Source organism: Sander vitreus, chromosome 23 (genome assembly GCF_031162955.1).
Source record: "Sander vitreus isolate 19-12246 chromosome 23, sanVit1, whole genome shotgun sequence".
NCBI classification, from domain to species: Eukaryota; Metazoa; Chordata; class Actinopteri; order Perciformes; family Percidae; genus Sander; species Sander vitreus.
This window is the reverse complement of record NC_135877.1, coordinates 578,313-599,571: the sequence shown is the minus strand read 5'-3', so window position 1 is coordinate 599,571 and position 21,259 is coordinate 578,313. Positions and strand designations below refer to the sequence as shown.

The following is a 21,259-nucleotide window of genomic DNA, read 5'->3' as shown; positions in this document are numbered from 1 at the left end:
TTCCAAGTAAAATGCTTTTATTACTTATGTTACCCTTCAAAATTCTATAGCCTAATAACTTATTTTAGAAATGAAACAAAAATACAAGATCACTTTGAACAAAATATATTTTTTAAATGCCCAAAATTGATCTCAATCTGTAATCCAAATCCTGCCCCTTTTTGGCATTTAGTCAATTTAGTTAGTAGATGTTCCTTTAACAAAGATAAAAAAGAGAAGTACTGCTTTAAATCAAGCTCCAAAACTTGATATTGTATTCATCAAGACATTCACATCATTGGCAACACAGCAGGTGAGGTATGAAAAATATCCAGAAGTTTATGAAGGGCATTTAAAGGCACTATGTGCTGATTCTTTCTGTGTGATTACAGTATAACAGTCACTGGAACAGCTTCTTGATATTAAACCTATCAGGGAAACTTCATTTTGTTTCAACCTGGACCCTATTTTCTTTACCTTTTGTGTCTAGGTAAAACAATCTTTGAAATTGGTCCAGTATTACAAGAGGCCGCTGCGAAACAAGCTTCAATGCAAGTTATTTGGCAAGGATCCCTACAGAGATAGACCTTTTAATATGAAACGGCTCCAAAATGGCCATCGCTAAACCCACCAGACTCCATGTAAATCAACACTACTTTTATCATTGTAAAACACACTTCATTCAAAGTGGACAGGAACTAAATTAAACTATCAAAAGCCGTCTTGGTTCATCTTTCCCCTTTTTTCCAACAATCACCACTCTGGTTTGGTTGAAATAAACCCTTAATTCACCCATTTACATGTGGAGATATGCTGGCTCTATACACGCTAAAAGTCCTGATTATTTACATGGAGTCTGGTGGGTTTGGTAATGGCGATTTTGGGTTTCATGTTAAACAAAAATGATCTTACTCTTTAACAAAAAGGTCTATCTCTGTAGGGATCATTCCCATAATGTTACCAGACACTTAGAATAATAATCTGAGTCTGTCAGTGGCAGAAACAGAACTTTTAGTGGACGGAAATTCACGGTGAACTGTTCTATATAATTAAATTGCAGCCCAGTTCACAGCTGCTACTTAAGACACCAACGCACAGGAAAATAAGGTCCAGGTTGGAATAAAAACAATCTCTTTAAATCTAACTGCTGCTGTCACTAGTGAACCAGCTTCCGCCTGCCACTGACTCGTGTCCACAGGCTGCGGGCCGTCTGGGCGATGGTCACCCTGCGAGGCAGACGGAGGCTCCTCAGAGGCTCCCTGATACACGCCAGGACTCCTGGCTCTGCAGGCTGCCCCAGGTATTCATGGGAAATGTAGTTAATTCTCCTCAGCTGTTTGCTGTAGTAGTTCCTCAGGTCACAGAGCTCTTCGGCTGCCGTCTCAGAGATGATGGAGTTGTGTGACGGCGAGCTGGGCACGGTGTTGCCACCGGGGGACGGAGAGGGAACCTCTGCTGCTGGCACGTCACTGCGGGGTTTCCTCCTAACTCTCTGAGGGGTGGTGGATTTGCGTTTGGAACAAGGTTTAACTGGATGTGATGGCGCTTTCTGACCATCGCTGTTATTCAGAATGTTTATTTCAACATCAACCTCAATTTTATGTTGGGGCATGATGGACCTCCTTTTATTCTCCTCAACCTCTGTCAGCTGTTGGCTTGCCCTCTCTGTCCATCTGTCTGTTTGGCTGACTGGCTTCAGGTCTCGTTTCCTGTACAGGTTCCTCTGCTCTTTAAATACTTTCTGTTTGGGCTGTGGGGGACAGTGGTTGTCCACGACAATGGGGTCAAAGGTCACATCAACCTCCTCCTCATTGGCTGATGTGTCCTGGAACCATGTGAAGACATAGTGTCAGTGAACAGTGTCAGTTCAATCTGTCATCATAATATTCATTACTTATTGTCCTTTTAGAGTAATATAATATATAACAATTGATTATGTTAGCAGAGCCAGTGTGATGAAATGTTAGTGACAGTTAGTGGAAGCATGCTACATTAGCACCATAAGTAATAGGCTTGGGCGATAGCGACATTTTACAACTGTCACAACTGTCAGTCAGGGAGGGATCATTTATGCCCCAAAATGTCAGCAAACGGTGTCGTAAAGCTGTCACTTTTTATTCAAAAATTCAAACTACTGTTCGCACGTCACAATAAATTAGATTTATTTATTTACATTTGATTTGTAATGATCTGTTAGAATTTAAAATTCACAGTATATACAGTCAGGTCCATAAATATTGGGACATCGACACAATTCTAATCTTTTTGGCTCTATACACCACCACAATGGAGTTGAAATGAAACGAGCAAGATGTGCTTTAACTGCAGACTTTCAGCTTTAATTTGAGGGTATTTACATCCAAATCAGGTGAACGGTGTAGGAATTACAACAGTTTGTATATGTGCCTCCCACTTTTTAAGGGACCAAAAGTAATGGGACAATTGGCTGCTCAGCTGTTCCATGGCCAGGTGTGTGTTATTCCCTCATTATCCCATTTACAAGGAGCAGATAAAAGGTCCAGAGTTCATTTCAAGTGTGCTATTTACATTTGGAATCTGTTGCTGTCAACTCTCAATATGAGATCCAAAGAGCTGTCACTATCAGTGAAGCAAGCCATCATTAGGCTGAAAAATCTAAACAAACCCATCAGAGAGATAGCAAAAACATTAGGTGTGGCCAAATCAACTGTTTGGAACATTCTTAAAAAGAAAGAACGCACCGGTGAGCTCAGCAACACCAAAAGACCCGGAAGACCACGGAAAACAACTGTGGTGGATGACCGAAGAATACTTTCCCTGGTGAAGAAAACACCCTTCACAACAGTTGGCCAGATCAAGAACACTCTCCAGGAGGTAGGTGTATGTGTGTCAAAGTCAACAATCAAGAGAAGACTTCACCAGAGTGAATACAGAGGGTTCACTACAAGATGTAAACCATTGGTGAGCCTCAAAAACAGGAAGGCCAGATTAGAGTTTGCCAAACAACATCTAAAAAAGCCTTCACATTTCTGGAACAACATCCTATGGACAGATGAGACAAAGATCAACTTGTACCAGAGTGATGGGAAGAGAAGAGTATGGAGAAGGAAAGGAACTGCTCATGATCCAAAGCATACCACCTCATCAGTGAAGTATGGTGGTGGTAGTGTCATGGCGATGAGCATGTATGGCTGCCAATGGAACTGGTTCTCTTGTATTTATTGATGATGTGACTGCTGACAAAAGCAGCAGGATGAATTCTGAAGTGTTTCGGGCAATATTATCTGCTCATATTCAGCCAAATGCTTCAGAACTCATTGGACGGCGCTCACAGTGCAGATGGACAATGACCCGAAGCATACTGCGAAAGCAACCAAAGAGTTTTTTTAAGGGAAAGAAGTGGAATGTTATGCAATGGCCAAGTCAATCACCTGACCTGAATCCGATTGAGCATGCATTTCACTTGCTGAAGACAAAACTGAAGGGAAAATGCCCCAAGAACAAGCAGGAACTGAAGACAGTTGCAGTAGAGGCCTGGCAGAGCATCACCAGGGATGAAACCCAGTGTCTGGTGATGTCTATTCCTTCCAGACTTCAGGCTGGAATTGAATGCAAAGGATTTGCAACCAAGTATTAAAAAGTGAAAGTTTGATTTATGATTGTTAATCTGTCCCATTACTTTTGGTCCCTTAAAAAGTGGGAGGCACATATACAAACTGTTGTAATTCCTACACCGTTCACCTGATTTGGATGTAAATACCCTCAAATTAAAGCTGAAAGTCTGCAGTTAAAGCACATCTTGTTCGTTTCATTTCAACTCCATTGTGGTGGTGTATAGAGCCAAAAAGATTAGAATTGTGTCGATGTCCCAATATTTATGGACCTGACTGTATCTGCAAGGCTGTGCCTGGTAGACTACTCCTAAAATGCATTGTCTATCTGACCCACTGTATGTCCTGTTACAGGCTCTTGTTTTCTAATTAAAAAAAAAAAAAAAAGACATTTGGCAAAACATATAATCATGAAACCAAGCAGTATGAGAAATAATGGAATAGCTGTTTTTAAAATGCAATTGCCAGTCACATTAACTTGTCACTCAAGCAAGGCAGCGGAGAAACCACAAATAAATGAACATTCATTTTACATTAACATGTAGTTTAAGATTAGACTGCGTATGCTGCGTTTCTATAATTCAAACAAATAACGCTTTAGTTCTTCGCTGTAAATTATTTTGGTTACACTTTACTTGAAGGTATCTACATAAGAGTGACATGACATTGTCATGAACGTGTCATAAACATAAACAAGTCATAAATGTTTATGACATAACGCTTCTTTTAGTAAGTGGCATTCGGTTTTTGTCATGACAAGTTATGGTTAGGGTTCATGTGTCATGACTGTGTCATGTGTTCATGACAGTGTCATGTCACTCTTATGTAGATACCTTCAAGTGTTACCAATTATTTTTTCTAAAAGTGACAGCCTATACATAGCCACAGAATAATCTGTGATCCAGCAGCATAGCTTTCTTTATTTAGCCTTCATTTAAACTTTAACTATGCATATACAGTTCTAATGGGCACTGAATATTTGTAATCATAAAGCTGTGAATCTTTTTTTCTTTGTAAAAGGCAGCATCTTTAGACTATTGGTGACTAGCATGCTGAGCGACACAACGCATCACAGTTCCATTTTAAGCGGCCACATACAGCTGCACAACGTTTAATCATGCTAGCTGGCTCGTGAGCGTACACCAGCCTACATCCATCAGCAGAGCCAATGAATAAGAAGCCGATTAGTTAATCTTACATTTTCTTGCAATTAGTGCCCCCCAGGAAGATTGATCTAATTAAATTAACAAAAAGCAAAAAGCATTAATTATCCACATTACTAGCAAAAAGAGGTTGCGGTGCCAATAATGTCCTTTTATCGCCCAAGCCTGCTGGTTAGGAACAATAAGATGATATCATGCTTATTATCTTACAACATTAAAAAGCACTTTAAATTACGTAAAGAGAGATTCCAATGGTACGTGTCCACTGACAAGCATCATTTCCACGCTTCCCATTCATTGTCTATGTGAGCAGTGGGGAATGCATTCCGGTAACGTCACAATGACTCTCGAGGAAGCGGAGCGTCGTGTTCCCCGCTCCTCATTTGCATAAAGTTGAATCCAGGCTACAAAACAGGGTCGTCCAGCTCGCCTCGCCGCCTCTCCAAAACTCACAAAAATCTTTTAAACTGACCGGTGAAAATAAGGGAAAAAAAATCGAGTTGCGATTGTTTTGACTGATTGTGATATGATTCACAATATCGGAAGGAATTATCATTTCTTTGAAAAAATATTAAAATAAAAAAAGAATTAAATGATCATAGTGGGACTTTTGTGAGGATTTGTACCAAACAAAGATTTTTCTTTAGTCTGTAGGATAGGCCTACGATTTGTAGGCCGGGACGTCTCTGCAGCACAGAAATACTTCATTCAGAATGGTTTGACAGTTTTTTTTAACAAATATTGTGACCCCCTGCAATTTGGATATTGCACTAGTCCCTACTGCGATTTTGATAAAATTGCGATTAATTGTGCAGCCCTACCGGTGTCCATCTAAAATGAAGAAAGATTCAGCAGCTACAGATTATGTTTTTAGAAACACCTTTTGGTGAACTGTTTTCATAAAATAAGATAAAGTTTCCAAACGAGTCGCCATGTTGGTCTGTTTTAAAATCCGGGAGCAGACGGCCCCACGAGTAAAGCGTTGGTCCAATTAGGTGCAGCCATATGTAGGAGGGTGTAGTCTGTATTTTGATATCTGCTAGTGCTAGAGCAATGCTGGGAAGTGGTGTGGACATGTACCATCAGTGTTTTTATCAACCCTTCAGCTCTAAGTCTGATCCAAAAGTGAAGCATGAAGTAAAGGTCTGAACAGTGTTATGCTGACAGAAGCAGTAGTGAACAGAATAAAGAATGATGGACTGTACTTTTTTTTTTTTGGGGGGGGGGGGGCATGGTTAGGGAAGGTCTGTCTTGACTTTCTTGGACACAGGGGCGTCTCCACCACTTTGAACTGATCTCTTTCCCTCTTTGGCTTTGGCTTTGCCCTGGCCACCCGCAGCTTCTACCTGCAGGTCATTAACAACAGTCTTTATCTGAGAGGATCAAAGATCTACAGGGAGTGGATGAGGGAACACTAGAGGGGACACTCAAGTCTGCACATGGACATAAACAACCGAATCCTCCATTCATCATCACAATGGCCGAAGCTGGGGATCCCAGAGGCCTCTCTGTACTCAGATCATCTTTCAGGTTCCTTGCTCAATCTGTCCACATCTACATGGAACAGTTTTAGGACCTGAGCTCAAAAATAAAATAAAATGGTCAAGAATGGTAGTCAAAAATGTCTATGGTAAGGGCTTAAGTGGTCTGAACAACCCCAAAATATTCCATTTAGAACAATATAAAAACAGACAAAAGCAGCTGATGGTTCCATTTGGCCTGCTGACTAAGGGAACAATAAATAAAAAATAATCCATGTCCAAAACTTTCAACCCCATCTCATGGTCTTCATCATTATCATCATCAGTTCATACTTTGATCACGTGATGACAAACACGCTAGATCCATTACAATAGAGCCAACTTCAATTTGATGATGAAGACCGTGACAAGCGTTTAAAAGTCCAGAAACAGAAAAAAAGATATTATGTGGACTATTCACAAAGTCAAATTTTAAAAATGTATCGTGTAAAGTTGATCATTTTAAATATGACTTTTAAATTATTAATCGAGTCAAAGTACTTAACAGACCGATAATTTCATTAGGGATGTCAGCTGGTCACTACTTGTGTACCATGATATAAATATATAAATAAGGTAATATAAGGAAGTAAAAAGCCATAGGTAAACCTTGTGCAGTGTTCTATGCCAGTAATAGTTGTCATACCTTTTAAACAGCTGTGCAAATAAGTGGAAAAATTAAGATCAGCAGTGGAATCTACATCTACCATTTAATCTATGATTAATCATGTTATGGTACTAATGATCATTATCAGTAGCTGTGTGGTAGTGGTGTGAAGATGATTTATTTCACAGATTGTTAAATCTTGAAAACAAAAACACAAAAACCATCTAATCACAGTAGCTGTGTTTCCATTCAATTCAATTCAGCAATTCAAGCGAATTCCGAGCAAACTCAAAAAAGAATCGTGAATTAGGAGTGCTTCTATCAACTGGATTGGAGTGAATACACTCGGCTACAGCGTGGTTTGGTCAGAAGTTGGCGCTGTAGGCTACGCATGGCTGTAATCCGCCAGTGAACAGAGTGGAAGAAGTAAAAGGTTGCTAACCAGAAACAAAGCAAGTCGCCTTGGTTATCTAACCCATCTTTTATGTCAGCTACTATTGGCCATGTTTTATGCTGTCCGAAGACGAAGACACGTTATGGGAATATCTGGGAAGACGCCGACAGGAAACAGCTGATCAGTCCTGTGAACTTCTCCTGCAAAGGCGTCATCATATCTCATTTAGTGCATCGACTCTTTTTCGACAAAGGAAAAAAAAAAACTCAAGGGAGTGGACTCTTTTTTTTATTGCGCAATTGAGGAATGTTTTATTGAATTTTGCCGTTTTCATACAGATTTCGAATGCGATACTTTAAAATGCGCATAAAAATATGTGAATGGAAACGTGGCTACAGTATGTGGAAAAACAGGCTTTTGTATAGACTGAATGATTATCAGTACAGTGTACAAATCCCAACATTTTGCTTCAATGACTTACCTCTATCGATTCTCAGAAACAATTAGATGCGTGACAACATTTTAAAATGACATTAGGACACATTGGAAGAAGAGGAAACTGGTTAGAGAGACTTCACAAAGAGAACAAAGAGAACTGGAAGAAGAGTCACATTAATACACAAACACAGGAGATACAGAACAAATGTTCAGTGGAGCACTAAAGAGAGGAGCCCGACATCTGCTGTAGTCACACTGTTTTTTTCCCCCCATTATTTGATTGTCAAGGCTAAATTGGTTTTACAGTATATGGTGGCCAATATACTTGGCTGAATTGTTTAAAGCACGTCAGCTGGCAGAAAAAAGCAATAACTTTACTTATATGTGCATCATTATCAGACTGTTTTACACCCAAAACATGTTTGCTTTACAATACCAACAGCATCAGTCGGACTCTACTAAAGATTTAACACTTTGCTCAAAAACACGTGAACTACCAAGCTGGCTCATATATTAGCAGCTGCAGAGAGTAGCAGCTGCTATAGTGGAAAACAGGACTCCTTCAAGTCAGTTAACATCTTCTGAAATCAAATTATCCCAACGGTCATGATATAGTGGGTTAAAATGTAACTAAGAACTATCTGCAAAAGCTATTTGAACCAAGCCCGATGTTCACATGTATGATTCTAAATTAAAAAGATTTTTTCTGCCTTAAGGAAGTTTTTCCTCGCCACTGTTGCACTAAATGCTTGCTCTGGGGGGGGAATCGTTGCGTCTCTGTAAGTTTGTGGTGTGTGGTCTAGACTTACTCTATCTGTAAAGTGCCTTAAGATAAACTTATGTTTTGATACTATAAATGAAATTTAATTGATTAGGGTTGGGCAATATTATAACATGTATATATAATATAATAAATAAAAAAACTAAACAAAAATGTTGCTGTTCAAATTACCGCTTCAAAACAATTCTTAAAATCAGACTATTCCCAGTGTGATTTCAACTTTGACTCACTAACTTAAGGTGGACTGACTTTTAAGGTGGACCAGCTGTTCTCATTTTACAATCACCACTCCTAGGAGTTTTGCTCTTCTCAGAAAGAAGGAGAACAACACCACCATACTTTCAGTGTGATTCCTAAGAGTGATGATACTTGATAAATATCCTGATCAAAATTGGAACCCGCTATCAGAGCCCAATCCTACACCCAGAAAATTCAACTGTGTATTTTCTAAACTGAAACAGACACTACGAATGACACCATTTGAAGAAGGCCTTATGCTTATCTTTTTTATTCATATTACCCAACCCTTACCAAAGAGAGGCTTTTTAAAAGTCACTCATACTACTTTGAAATGTTTTTTCTACCATGAGGACATAAAAGGGAGAACTGTAGATGTCTGAATAAGAAGTAATTTTTTTTAACTCCTTAATTACAGCCGCCTGTACATGCATATGATGCCATAAACATTTACTCACCACCACAGATGTAGTCCCTGTTCTCATCTTCATGCTGAGTGTGTGAGTCTGGTTCTTCAGAAGAGGAGCTTTGCGGCCCAGCTTCATGTAGAAGTAGGTGGTGTACGGAGTGAAGCTGAAATCCTCTCTGAAGTTAACAGACAGAATTACATACCTATGTCAGACAGTCTAAACTGCCCCCAAAATATGTTCTTATCAACATCATGTAGAGGTGTCTGTAAGCAATGGAAAGACATTAAAACATTTCCAGCCAACTACGTTCTTAGTCATCAAGAGACGCTGGAGCTACTCGGAGCACACAAGGAGGCCGTCCCTCTCGATGAGTGAGTCAGTTTAAAGGTCCCATGACATGGTGCTCTTTGGATGCTTTTATATAGGCCTTATTGGTCCCCTAATACTGTATCTGAAGTCTCTTTTATATAGGCCTTAGTGGTCCCCTAATACTGTATCTGAAGTCTCTTTTATATAGACCTTAGTGGTCCCCTAATACTGTATCTGAAGTCTCTTTTATATAGACCTTAGTGGTCCCCTAATACTGTATCTGAAGTCTCTTTTATATAGACCTTAGTGGTCCCCTAATACTGTATCTGAAGCCTCTTTTATATAGACCTTAGTGGTCCCCTAATACTGTATCTGAAGTCTCTTTTATATAGACCTTAGTGGTCCCCTAATCCTGTGTCTGTAGCTATTGAGGAGGAGAGGGGGGGCAAGGTGGAGGGTGGGGGTGTGGTCTTGACCAACTGCCACTTTGCTTGTTTGAAAACCATGATGTCTCTCTCTCTCTCATGGGTGGGCCAAATTCTCTGGGCGGGCAAACCAGAGAAAGGGGAGGTAACCTTTCCCCTTATGACATCATAAAGGGAAGATTCCAGATCAGTCCATCTGAGCTTTCATTTTCTCAAAGGCAGAGCAGGATACCCAGGGCTCGGTTTACACCTATCAACATTTCTAGCCACTGGGGGGCCATAGGCAGGCTGGGGGAACTCATATTAATGATAACTCATATTAAAAAACCTCAAAGTGACATTTTCATGCCATAGGACCTTTAACACAGAACAAACCCCTCTAGAAGTAGGAAGGACATGCATCATCCAGGCGAGTTAGTCTTGTTCTCACGTTGAATGCAACACGCAGGGAGAACGAGACAGGGGGATTAGTGTTACGAGCTAGGTTAAACTTCAGAAGCTCTGTGCCTTTGTGTTTTAAGTAGGGCTGTCAATTATATTCTTTTTTAACGCGTTATTTTTTCTCCGATTAATTAATCGAAATTAACGCGTTAAAAAAAATAACGCAGATTAATCCATTCCATATTGACGTTTGACCCGGAGCCGTTCTAACCCCATTGGACTGTAAAATGAAGCAGGGAGACGAGAATGTTCTGCCTGGATCATTAACTGGAACATTTACTTGTAAAAATCTTCTTCCTGCCAACCCTGGCTAACGAAATCTGGTGCCACTGATATGTCTGCTCTTCTCTCTGATGACGATACAGGCAACACAAACATCGCTGCACGTGACACTAGTTAACACTATACTCAACAGCAGCTAACGTTAGCCTACCGCTAGCTAGTTAACACAATACTCAACAGCAGCTAACGTTAGCCTACCGCTAGCTAGTAGCTGTATTAAACACGGTTAAAATGCTGACAGCTAACGCTAAACGGTGTAAAGTGTGACTGTGTTTTACTGTAGAGGATTCAACACCGGGATGTAACAATCTGCAGCTGCCGTCGGAGAAACAACACGGCGCGTTCAATGAAACTGGTAAACTACAGCCTCGTGGTGCATTTGAAGTTATTGGAAATGTCCTTTTCCCATCTGGTGGTTGTTTTTGTCGTTCAACAGCTAATTACTGGTGAAATAAGTTATTGTTATACATTATTATTAAATCATTTCATTTTGACCATATGGCCTTAGCAATAAACAAGCCGTTCTTTGATGTCACCAACTGTTATTTAGTACCCTTTTTTTTTCTTTTCTTTTTTTACTTTCTTAAAAAGTATCGGTTCAGGCACCGTTAATTATGTATGCGATTAATTTCGATTAATTAATCACAGAGTATGTAATTAATTAGATAAAAAATGTTAAGTGATTGACAGCCATAGTTTTAAGCCCACAATTTTTGAAATATTGAATATCTGCCTATCGGCAGTCCCAATCCGTTTTTTTTTGGTAAGTAAAGTAAGCAAAGTAATTAAATATGTCTTAAGTTTAATACATGTAACTTAGCGCACAAATGATTCTTTTCTCTCAACACCAAAACAGTTCTCTTTAGATCCCAGCAAACCCCAGACCAAAAAATATACAGCTTCAAGTTCCCCGCTGGACAACAAAAACTACACTTACACTTGTGCTAAATAGTCAAATTTGGATAAAACTAAACTAGTGACACCTCTTGCACTTAATCAAGCTTTGATTTTCTTCTTGTGTACCGATGTCGGCTCCAGGGAATAATAGCCTGTAAGTGTAGTTAAGAAGTGTGGAGAATTGGAGTAAGCCGCTTCTGTAAAACGGATGACTAAAGACGGACTTGTTGCCAAGGGCTGGCAACATGGCTGGCAAGCTATGAGACACTCTCTGGACAGACACTGGTGTGTGTCCGTGCGCCATCTTGGTTTGAAAGTGCTGGCAGCGTTATTATGGATCCCACATAACTTCTAGGCAAGTCCCACCCTATGAAGCAGCTCCATTGGTTGGGGTTAGGCATTGACCTTGAGTGGTTAAGGTTAGGATAGCCAATTGGTCAGGGGATAGGACCTGAACAAATCGGGTTACGTTACCTTAGCATGGACGCCTGGCCAATAGTAGTGCGTGAATGCTGTTGAAGGGCGGGCCTTGCCTAGAAGTTGCGTGGGTTCCATAATAACGCGTGCAGGCATCCAGGCAGTCTGGCGGTGTGTCTGTGGTGCAGGGCGTGTGTGATTAAAGGCAGCGATCACTACAAGCTGATGTACATGATCGGAGTAAGGTAAAGTTAAAAAATGCCCATATCGGCTCCGATCCGACACTTGCGATCTGGATCAGGACATCCCAGTTCAATAATCATGTTGGTGGTAAAAACAAAACATCTTGTCCATGTCAAGCCAAAGTATGTTATCCCACTAATAACTTTAAACAGAAATTTGAAACAATCCTAAAAAAAAATCCTAACAAAATGACGAGTCACCTGAGGTATCCCTGCAGCAGCAGCCGCACAATCACCGCTTCAGCCTGCAGCCGAGACAGTGTGGTGGTCTGGATCGTCTTCCTGTGCTTGGCTGGACCTTTCCCCATCCACGCCTCCACCAGCTTCAAAGGAGTCAGCTTCTCATCCATTGATGCTGCTAGCTCCAAGATTTGCACCACCTGCTTGGCATGCTGTGTAATGTCCACGGTGGTGTAGTCTGGAGGGATAGAGGTCAGACGATTACTAACGCTTTTCACATCCCTATAGGACACATGTAACCATGGATTTTATTAAAACATATCACATGTACACACACACACCTTTTGCATGGCGACAAGTATCACACATCTGGTTGCATCCTTCGTCGTCCCACACCTCATCAAAATGAACAGCCATGAGAGAGCGCCGACACCTTCATGCAGCAAACATGAGACATTCGAGTCATGGTGCGTAGGCACACACATAAAAAACAGAGGAAACAAAGGGTGTTACGCTTTGGCTATATTGAATGCGTAACATATGCGGACCGTTCGTGAAGTGGATGTGCCACGGAATGTATCTTTTATCCATCGCCACTTGCAGCGCCACACGGCGTAGGATTGTGTTAGTCACAGGCGAGACGGAGAGCTTTTGCTTTGGGATTGTTGTTGTTTCTTCAGTTTTTGGAGCCAACACAGCACTGTGATACATCAATCTACTGTCAGCTGTTATCAGAGGATGCAGGTGAGGCAAACAAGAAATAAAAACACAAACTCTCAAAATGAAACTGCTAATATGCTCATTGACAACCATTAAGTCATATCCTGTATATCTGTAGTTTTTTTTTCAAGAAATAATGACACTGTATGATCCATTTCTGGATAAATATAAATAGAAGACTGTCCCATTTTTACACTTGTAGAGCGGATTTTTGCGGAGCATACGCACCACTACGCTGCTCTCGTGTCCGGTGTCGCCAGTTTCATTGATTATAGTGGAAGCGTAGTGTTGGAGCGTCCGCTCCGCATACATTACGCGTGTCCTTAGTCTGTGAACCAACTGTGATAATGAGCTAAAACATGTAACAATTTATCCAAACATAAAAAACTCTTCAGAAACAAAATATTGAATCACTACGAGCTGGACCAGTGACTTCTTGTGTGGCTACTACTTGTTTGTGGACTTCTTAATGGTTATTTGGTTTATCTGTACAGATTATTCTGTTCTTGTGTTGTCTGAAAGAGTTGATTTGTTCAAGCCGACTGAGTTAAACATGGACACTGATGGATGAAAATTAAATTTCTAATATGAATAATGAAAATCAAGAGGGGGTAGAACTAAAGAAGTTCTCAACTTCTTCCTACCCCTTTTGAACATGAACACTATTATTTGAATTGCTTATTTGTGGCTGATGATATTGTTTCTTTTTCTTTGCTGTATTTTAATATGTTAAATAAATTGACTAAATAACACTTTGTGAAGTACGGACAACGTGTGTGTGTGTGTGTGTGTTTGTGTGCGCGCACTACCTGTCGATATTCTGGCAGTAGTCGACCATCTGCAGCAGCTTCTGCTGACCAACGTTCTCCATCACCACCATGGTGCTGATCCTGAAGATATCAGGGAAGCCAAAGTAGACGATGCAGTCTGCTTGGCGGTCGTCTCGACCTGGAGATACACACACAGAGGGATTTTACGGAGGGATTTCTGCAAAAAAATACTAGAGCCGTATAAACTAGTATTGAAACGGTGTCTACCTGCGCGTCCGCTCTCTTGGTAGTAGTTCTCGATGGACTTACTGATGGTGTGGTGGATGACAAACCTGACGTCAGGCTTGTCGATGCCCATGCCAAACGCCACTGTGGCTACCACCACCTGTAGGACAACAAAATCACGTGCTGTCACTAAGTGTGTGTGTTTTTAATTAAGAAGACGACACAGCGAACAGTTTTTTTAATTGAGATTTAAAATCACTTGTGCTGATTAAAGCCTCTGAACAGCCACACAGGTGAATTCAGTTATTCTGGCTGATTAGACCTCTGCTCAGGTTAATGGTGGGCCGGAGCTTAGATGGGAATTCATTAGGTCACAAGTAGGCCTGTAACAATTCAACATTTTGCTGAACAATTAATTAAATAAAAATAATAAATAACTGCGATTAACAATATAATTGTCTCTTTTAGTGAAATAATACATTTGTTTTTATTATTTTCAAACAAAGTTTAAATGAATCCCAGGATATATCTTTTGTTATCACTGTTATGTGACCCACATACGCAGGTTCACAGCCTATGAAGTAAACCACGCCTCTTTATTATCATAAAACATTGTATTTTTTGCTGAAATGAACAAAAAATTGAAAATAGAACATGCATTCCCATCAATAAAAAACAAAGAATTAATCATAAACAACAAACAAAACAGCGTGTTTAATTTCTCTGTCTTTAGACTGCTACAAGTGACAGCTACGGCTAGCATAGCTTTAGCTAAACAGTCCAACCAATAATCACTTATATAATTACAATTTGGCACATCTAAACAAAATCAACAGTTACCATCAACAGTCATACCCCTTAGGACCTTAGCAGAAGTTAGCAAACAAGTTGTTCTTTTTTTATTAGAAAAATAAAAGTACAATTCCCCTGGAACTACGTTAGCATAACGTTAATGAATGGCGGCCATTTCTGCTACAGCGTCGTCATTTACGGTAACTTTACTAAACAAACAAAGCACCAGAGTAGATTAAACACCACATACAGACTAAATACATTACTTAAACACATTTGAAGGTGCTTCTGTGGATTTTGAACCTTAGTGGTCCCCTAATACTGTATCTGAAATCTCTTTTATATAGACCTTAGTGGTCCCCTAATACTGTATCTGAAGTCTCTTTTATATAGACCTTAGTGGTCCCCTAATACTGTATCTGAAGTCTCTTTTATATAGACCTTAGTGGTCCCCTAATACTGTATCTGAAGTCTCTTTTATATAGGCCTTAGTGGTCCCCTAATACTGTATCTGAAGTCTCTTTTATATAGACCTTAGTGGTCCCCCTAATACTGTATCTGAAGTCTCTTTTATATAGACCTTAGTGGTCCCCTAATACTGTATCTGAAAGTCTCTTTTATATAGACCTTAGTGGTCCCCCTAATACTGTATCTGAAGTCTCTTTTATATAGACCTTAGTGGTCCCCTAATACTGTATCTGAAGTCTCTTTTATATAGACCTTAGTGGTCCCCTAATACTGTATCTGAAGTCTCTTTTATATAGACCTTAGTGGTCCCCTAATACCGTATCTGAAGTCTCTTTTATATAGACCTTAGTGGTCCCCTAATACTGTATCTGAAATCTCTTTTATATAGACCTTAGTGGTCCCCTAATACTGTATCTGAAGTCTCTTTTATATAGACCTTAGTGGTCCCCTAATACTGTATCTGAAGTCTCTTTTATATAGACCTTAGTGGTCCCCTAATACTGTATCTGAAGTCTCTTTTATATAGGCCTTAGTGGTCCCCCTAATACTGTATCTGAAGTCTCTTTTATATAGGCCTTAGTGGTCCCCTAATACTGTATCTGAAGTCTCTTTTATATAGACCTTAGTGGTCCCCTAATACTGTATCTGAAGCCTCTTTTATATAGGCCTTAGTGGTCCCCTAATACTGTATCTGAAGTCTCTTTTATATAGACCTTAGTGGTCCCCTAATACTGTATCTGAAGTCTCTTTTATATAGGCCTTAGTGGTCCCCTAATACTGTATCTGAAGTCTCTTTTATATAGACCTTAGTGGTCCCCTAATACCTAAAGGTAACCTAAAGGTGCTTCTGTGGATTTTGAACGTTCGAAAGCCGACTGGACTTGCAACTGCGGGCGGGGCGTCCTCTGGTAATCCATAGTATCATAGGCTAGCTAACGTTACTGTTAGGTGATGCTACGCCGGTATTGCAAATGCATTCGATGGATCCAAACAATTTTGTGACCAATCTCATTAAAAAATGCTCTAATACTTTAATTGTGGTTATTTTTTTAATTTATTTTTTTATTAACCTTTATTTTACCAGGAAATAATCCCATTGAGATTCAGAATCTCTTTTTCAAGGGAGTCCTGGCCAAGACAGCAGTATAATAGTTCCATATTAAAATATACAGTGAAAAACAGACAATATAAAATAGAAAAAGACAGTTGGCAATTTAACATCATCTCAACATAATCACCAGCAGCGCTCAGTAACAGCACATGTGCATTTAGTACTCAAATACTCCTTTATCCTAATTTTAAACTGTGTCATTGTTGGAAGGTAGTCTAATTTAAACTTATTCCACAGTTTATACCAGGATGAGGGTGCAAAAACTTTAAAGGCACTTTCACCGAAGACAGTTCACGTTCGGGGAATGTCATACATGATTTGTCCATATGATCGAAATGCAAAATAACCGTGATTTAATGTGAACAACAATTAATTATTGTTACAGGCCTAGTCACAAATCTTTTCAACCAATAAGAATGATACAGCTGTCATTAGTTCTTTTGTGCAACAAGGGATTTAGGAAGATCAGTCTAAACACCCACAGAGTCCTGAGGAGAGGTCTAATGAGCCAGAATAACCCATAACACCAGGGCCTTTAACGGGGCTCAGCAAACAAACTTGCTGCTCTAAATGCACAGTAGGGTGCAGATTCTAGAGATTATTTTATAAAATGTTAGTTCTGACAGTAAGTTAGTTAAAATCGCCTTAATATCGGCGTAGGAAAAAACAATCATCGATCATCCCTTTAACCGTCGCTATTACGATCTGATCGCCAATCTGCATAAGTCCACAAGGCAGCCGCACCTATAGTCCTCGTCATCCTTGGTTTGTTAAGCTTCATGTTGTAGTTACTGTATGCTGTTTACACAGAAATGATACATAGAACAATTATCCATTAATCGGTTGGTTGGTGGACTGAAAATTAATCAGTTCATTCATTTAATAAAGTTAAATGTTGGTTCCACCTTCTCCAATGTGAGGATTTGCTGCTTTTCTCTGTTTTTCCTCTGTTTAAAACAGAACTTGTTTTGGGGCACTTTTCACTATTTTGTGCTTTTTATAGGCTAAATGATACATAGTAAATCAAACGTCAAAAAGTCAAGATTTAGGTCATAATCAATTTTGACCAAATATGCAATTACTGTGTTTTGACTGCGTAATGATTCCTTCATGTGCTGAGGTTGCTGAACCATTTACTGGGATCATCCCATTCATCATAACCCAAACCTCCCCCCCCCAACCTGGATTTTGTTGGAGGTCCATTTGCGGTGAACGCGGGATTTATCGTCAGGGTCCATGTGAGCGTGGTAGGGATAGGCCAGGATGTCTTTCTTCTGGAGTTCAGATGACACAGACTCCGCATCCTTCTGAGAGAACACATACACGATCCCTGTGGCACACACATCAGGAAATATGGAGTAGGACTGCTCTGTATGTGAATATATACTTTAAATCTAATCAGTCATATCTCATAATCACTTTGTAGATTTGAGCATATGAGCCTCTAAGTGATGCATTATCTTTGCTTTTCTTTGAGTGTTCAGTCTTGCTTGCTGCAGTACCTGACTGGTCTTTGTATCTGTTCTTGATCAGAGAGGCAATGTCACTTATCGATGCCTCAGAGTTAGAATCTTTAATACGAACCTGAGAAACAAGCAGACTGTTAGGGTCACTGTAACATTTTAGTTTGACAGGTGTGAGGTAGTATTTATAAATTATTGTTATAGACATTTTTTAGTAATAGGCTAAACATGCAAATACACTAGTATGGTCTTTCATGTTTTATAAGGCAAGGCAGTGCAGATGATTTTACAGGGTCTGACAGGTGTGTTAGCAGATGTGTGCAAAGCACATGAGAGCGTGTGCTTGACAAAGAGACATTCATTCATTTTTTATTAAAAAAGAAGACACAGCAAACTGTGTTTTAAATGAGTATTTAAAATTCGCTCATCATTCGTGCTGATTAACGCGGCATAGCGGACGGACTTACTGCTCTCCCAGAAACATCTCTAAATGCGCAGTAGGGCGCAGATTCTAGACATTATTTTATAACATCCAAGTTCTGACAGTAAGTTAGTTAAAATCGCCTTAATATCGGCGTAGGAAAAAACATCATTGGTCACCCCTTTAATCGTCGATATACAATCTGATCGCCAATCGGCATAAGCCTACAAGGCAGCCGCACGTATACTACTTGTGTATGTGTTTGTGTAGGAAGCAAGTGGCTGAAAGGTGTGTGTAAGAGAGTGTAGCAGCCATGGTTACCACCTCGTAGTAGAGATTAGTTCGGTTGAAGGATGCAGAGAGTGTGATTGGCCGGGGCACACACAGGATCTTCTCACAGTCCTTGAGGACGCTGCTGGTTGCTGTGGCTGTGAGCCCGAGCAATGGGACTTTGGGGAACTGCCTCTTTAGAATGCCCAGCAGTTTATAATCTGCACAGGGACCAAGGGACATACACACAAATCAACTTTGAAGATAAACCTAGGGGTAAGTTAGGTTGCCTTAGAACAGGGGTGTCAAACTCAATTTCACTGAGGGCCACACTGGAAAATGTGAATCACAATTAGCAAATCAAGCAAAACAATGCATTCTGTAATGCAAGTAGTCAGACTAACAACAAGCTGTTTCACAGGCTGTGTGGGAATTTCTGCGTCTCAAATTGTGCTTTGAGTGTGGCGTAATTGCAGTTTGAAAAACATGTTCTTGTCTTTTTCGGTTTGGCGCACAACTACTGTATGAGGGCCAACATTTATTGTGAATCTAAATTGATATGCGGGCCGGATCAAAATTTGCAAGAGGCCTTTTTTTGGCGCGAGGGCCTTGAGTTTGAAACCTGTGCCTTAAAAGAACTCTACATCCACGCCCTGCCATCCGAGTGAAGGAGACCTCTCACCTGGTCTGAAGTCATGTCCCCACTGGCTGCAGCAGTGCACCTCGTCCACAGCGATACGACTCAGCAGGTTTACGTTGTAGGCTTTCTCCAGACGAGACATGAACAGCTTGCTCTTGGCGATCTTCTCTGGAGTGACGTACAGCAGCTTGAAATCGGCCTTGGGATCCATCATGCCAGCCATGACGGTCTTGGCATGCTCCTAAATGTTATATTTGCGTTTTCATTTTTTTCACACTATGAAAGCTATCACACCAAAACATTAATATTATTCATACAAATGTAAAGACATTTAGAAAACTGTTGTCTAACAACGTTTTGACAAAGAAATGACCTTTTGGTCTCAGCAGGAAAAAGCTTTGTTCTGTTTCTCTTCATTTGTGCCTTTGTTTCATTATAGTTGATATAGTCTGGCTAGTCCACACAGCATTCTAGGGTGGTAGAAAAATGTGCTCTGGTTTATTGGCATTTCTTTAAACCAATCATAATCGTCTTGGGCGGCACTAAGCGTAGTATGGAGCAACTCTGCAAAATAGTCTCAGGAAGGAACTTGTTTTGGTGGAACATGTGTATGTTCAAAAGTAGTTTTAGTCGTGCAACAGAAAACTCAGATTGGACAGATAGTCTAGCTAGCTGTCTGGATTTACCCTGCAGAGATCTGAGGAGCAGTTAACCATAGTCCTCACAAATCCACCAGAGGTTAGAACAACAACACAGAGACAGAGGAAGGGGACGAACATCCGGCGGAATTTCCGGCGGCACCGGAGCAATCCCGGAAGTGGAACGTCGTGGATATAAACTACAGTTGACATAATACAACAAAGTTCACAATTGTCAAATTACTCTACTGAGGCGGATTTAAGTGATCTATGGCCTGTCGGCTACACTTTTTGTGGGCGATGCTACTTGGCAATACTAGCAAAGAGACAACCATGTGATTCACTGACACATTTTGATCAATGGCCAGTTGTACAAAATAAGACAAAGCACATGCATGTGTTCAGAAAGTAGCCTACAGACCTAAATAGGCCTGTCGTGATAATAACGTTATCGACTTATTGTACGATATATGGACATGACAAGGCTTGAACACTGCGCCAACTGTGCTCGAACATTTTGGGGTTAAGGCGGATAAAAAGAGAGGCCATTAACGTGAACGAGCCGCTATGTCGACTTTAACATTAAAAGCAATGCCAAAGAAAAGTGGAAATACAACTTTTATTTTTGTGATAACATTTTTCTTTTACTGACATTTGTTTCTTAACAACATGTAACAAGCAAAAAACAATGCACAACGGCCTTTTTCAGACTGCTAGCCCAAATCCATTTTTTGGCATATCCAGACGGTGTCCAGATTAATTTTAGATGGTCTGGTCAGCAATAAACCACATTAACTGTGATTTTTGCAAATCGTGTTCAAACCACATTCGGAGGTGGTTTGAATTGCGATCAAATCAAATCAGATTTCAAAGTCTTTTTTTCAAAGCGGCTCCGCAGTCCGAGCCAGCATGAAGTAAGACGCCTTTATTTACTTCCACATTGTCCACGGCAGCACAGCTGTACTCTGTTTTTACCTTTCACAATAAATGTCCAACGTAAATTCACTCTGAGCATTACGCTAAAGAGGCAACTCGACACACAACAACAATGTCAAGTCCAGAGTAACTAAAATGCTGAGCAGATGCTGCTACTAGCAGAGCGCTATGGAGGACAACATCAGTCCGTCCTGCACCACGACTTCACCGGGGACTTTGAGGGCGAAATGATGGACCTTCTTTTCTCAAGCTTCCTCGTTGGAAAGCCACGTCAGCCAGCGGAGCTACACTGACGCCTACGTTGTTACCACAGCAACCCATGCAGATATGTTGGTGATGTTTGGACACACAAATGCGATCTGATCACTTGGAAATAACAGTGTCGGATTTTCCTGCAGTCTGAACGTAATATAAAAACTCATCTAAAACAAAAGCATCCCATCCGGTATTCTGACCTGGGAACAAAAAATGCAGTTGGAGATGGACAGTTGGC

The 21,259-nt window shown here is 40.3% G+C and overlaps 1 protein-coding gene across 5 annotated transcripts in view; it reads right to left on the bottom strand.

Annotated features, from left to right (window-relative positions):
* The window catches only part of recql (RecQ helicase-like), a 30,975-nt gene continuing 9,716 nt past the window's right edge, over positions 1-21,259 (bottom strand). For 4 of the 5 annotated variants that reach the window (XM_078243186.1, XM_078243187.1, XM_078243188.1 and 1 more), the window contains 10 exons: positions 19,235-19,433; positions 18,607-18,773; positions 17,901-17,982; positions 17,580-17,728; positions 14,070-14,187; positions 13,842-13,980; positions 12,654-12,745; positions 12,334-12,550; positions 9,168-9,294; positions 1-1,804 (listed from right to left, as the gene is read on the bottom strand). In XM_078243186.1, coding sequence (XP_078099312.1) covers positions 1,136-1,804; positions 9,168-9,294; positions 12,334-12,550; positions 12,654-12,745; positions 13,842-13,980; positions 14,070-14,187; positions 17,580-17,728; positions 17,901-17,982; positions 18,607-18,773; positions 19,235-19,433 — 1,959 coding nt within the window. In that variant the 3' untranslated portion in view covers positions 1-1,135. Of the gene's footprint in view, positions 1,805-5,937; positions 6,079-9,167; positions 9,295-12,333; positions 12,551-12,653; positions 12,746-13,841; positions 13,981-14,069; positions 14,188-17,579; positions 17,729-17,900; positions 17,983-18,606; positions 18,774-19,234; positions 19,434-21,259 lie in introns of all 5 variants that reach the window. The other variant, XM_078243190.1, reaches the window with a different exon arrangement.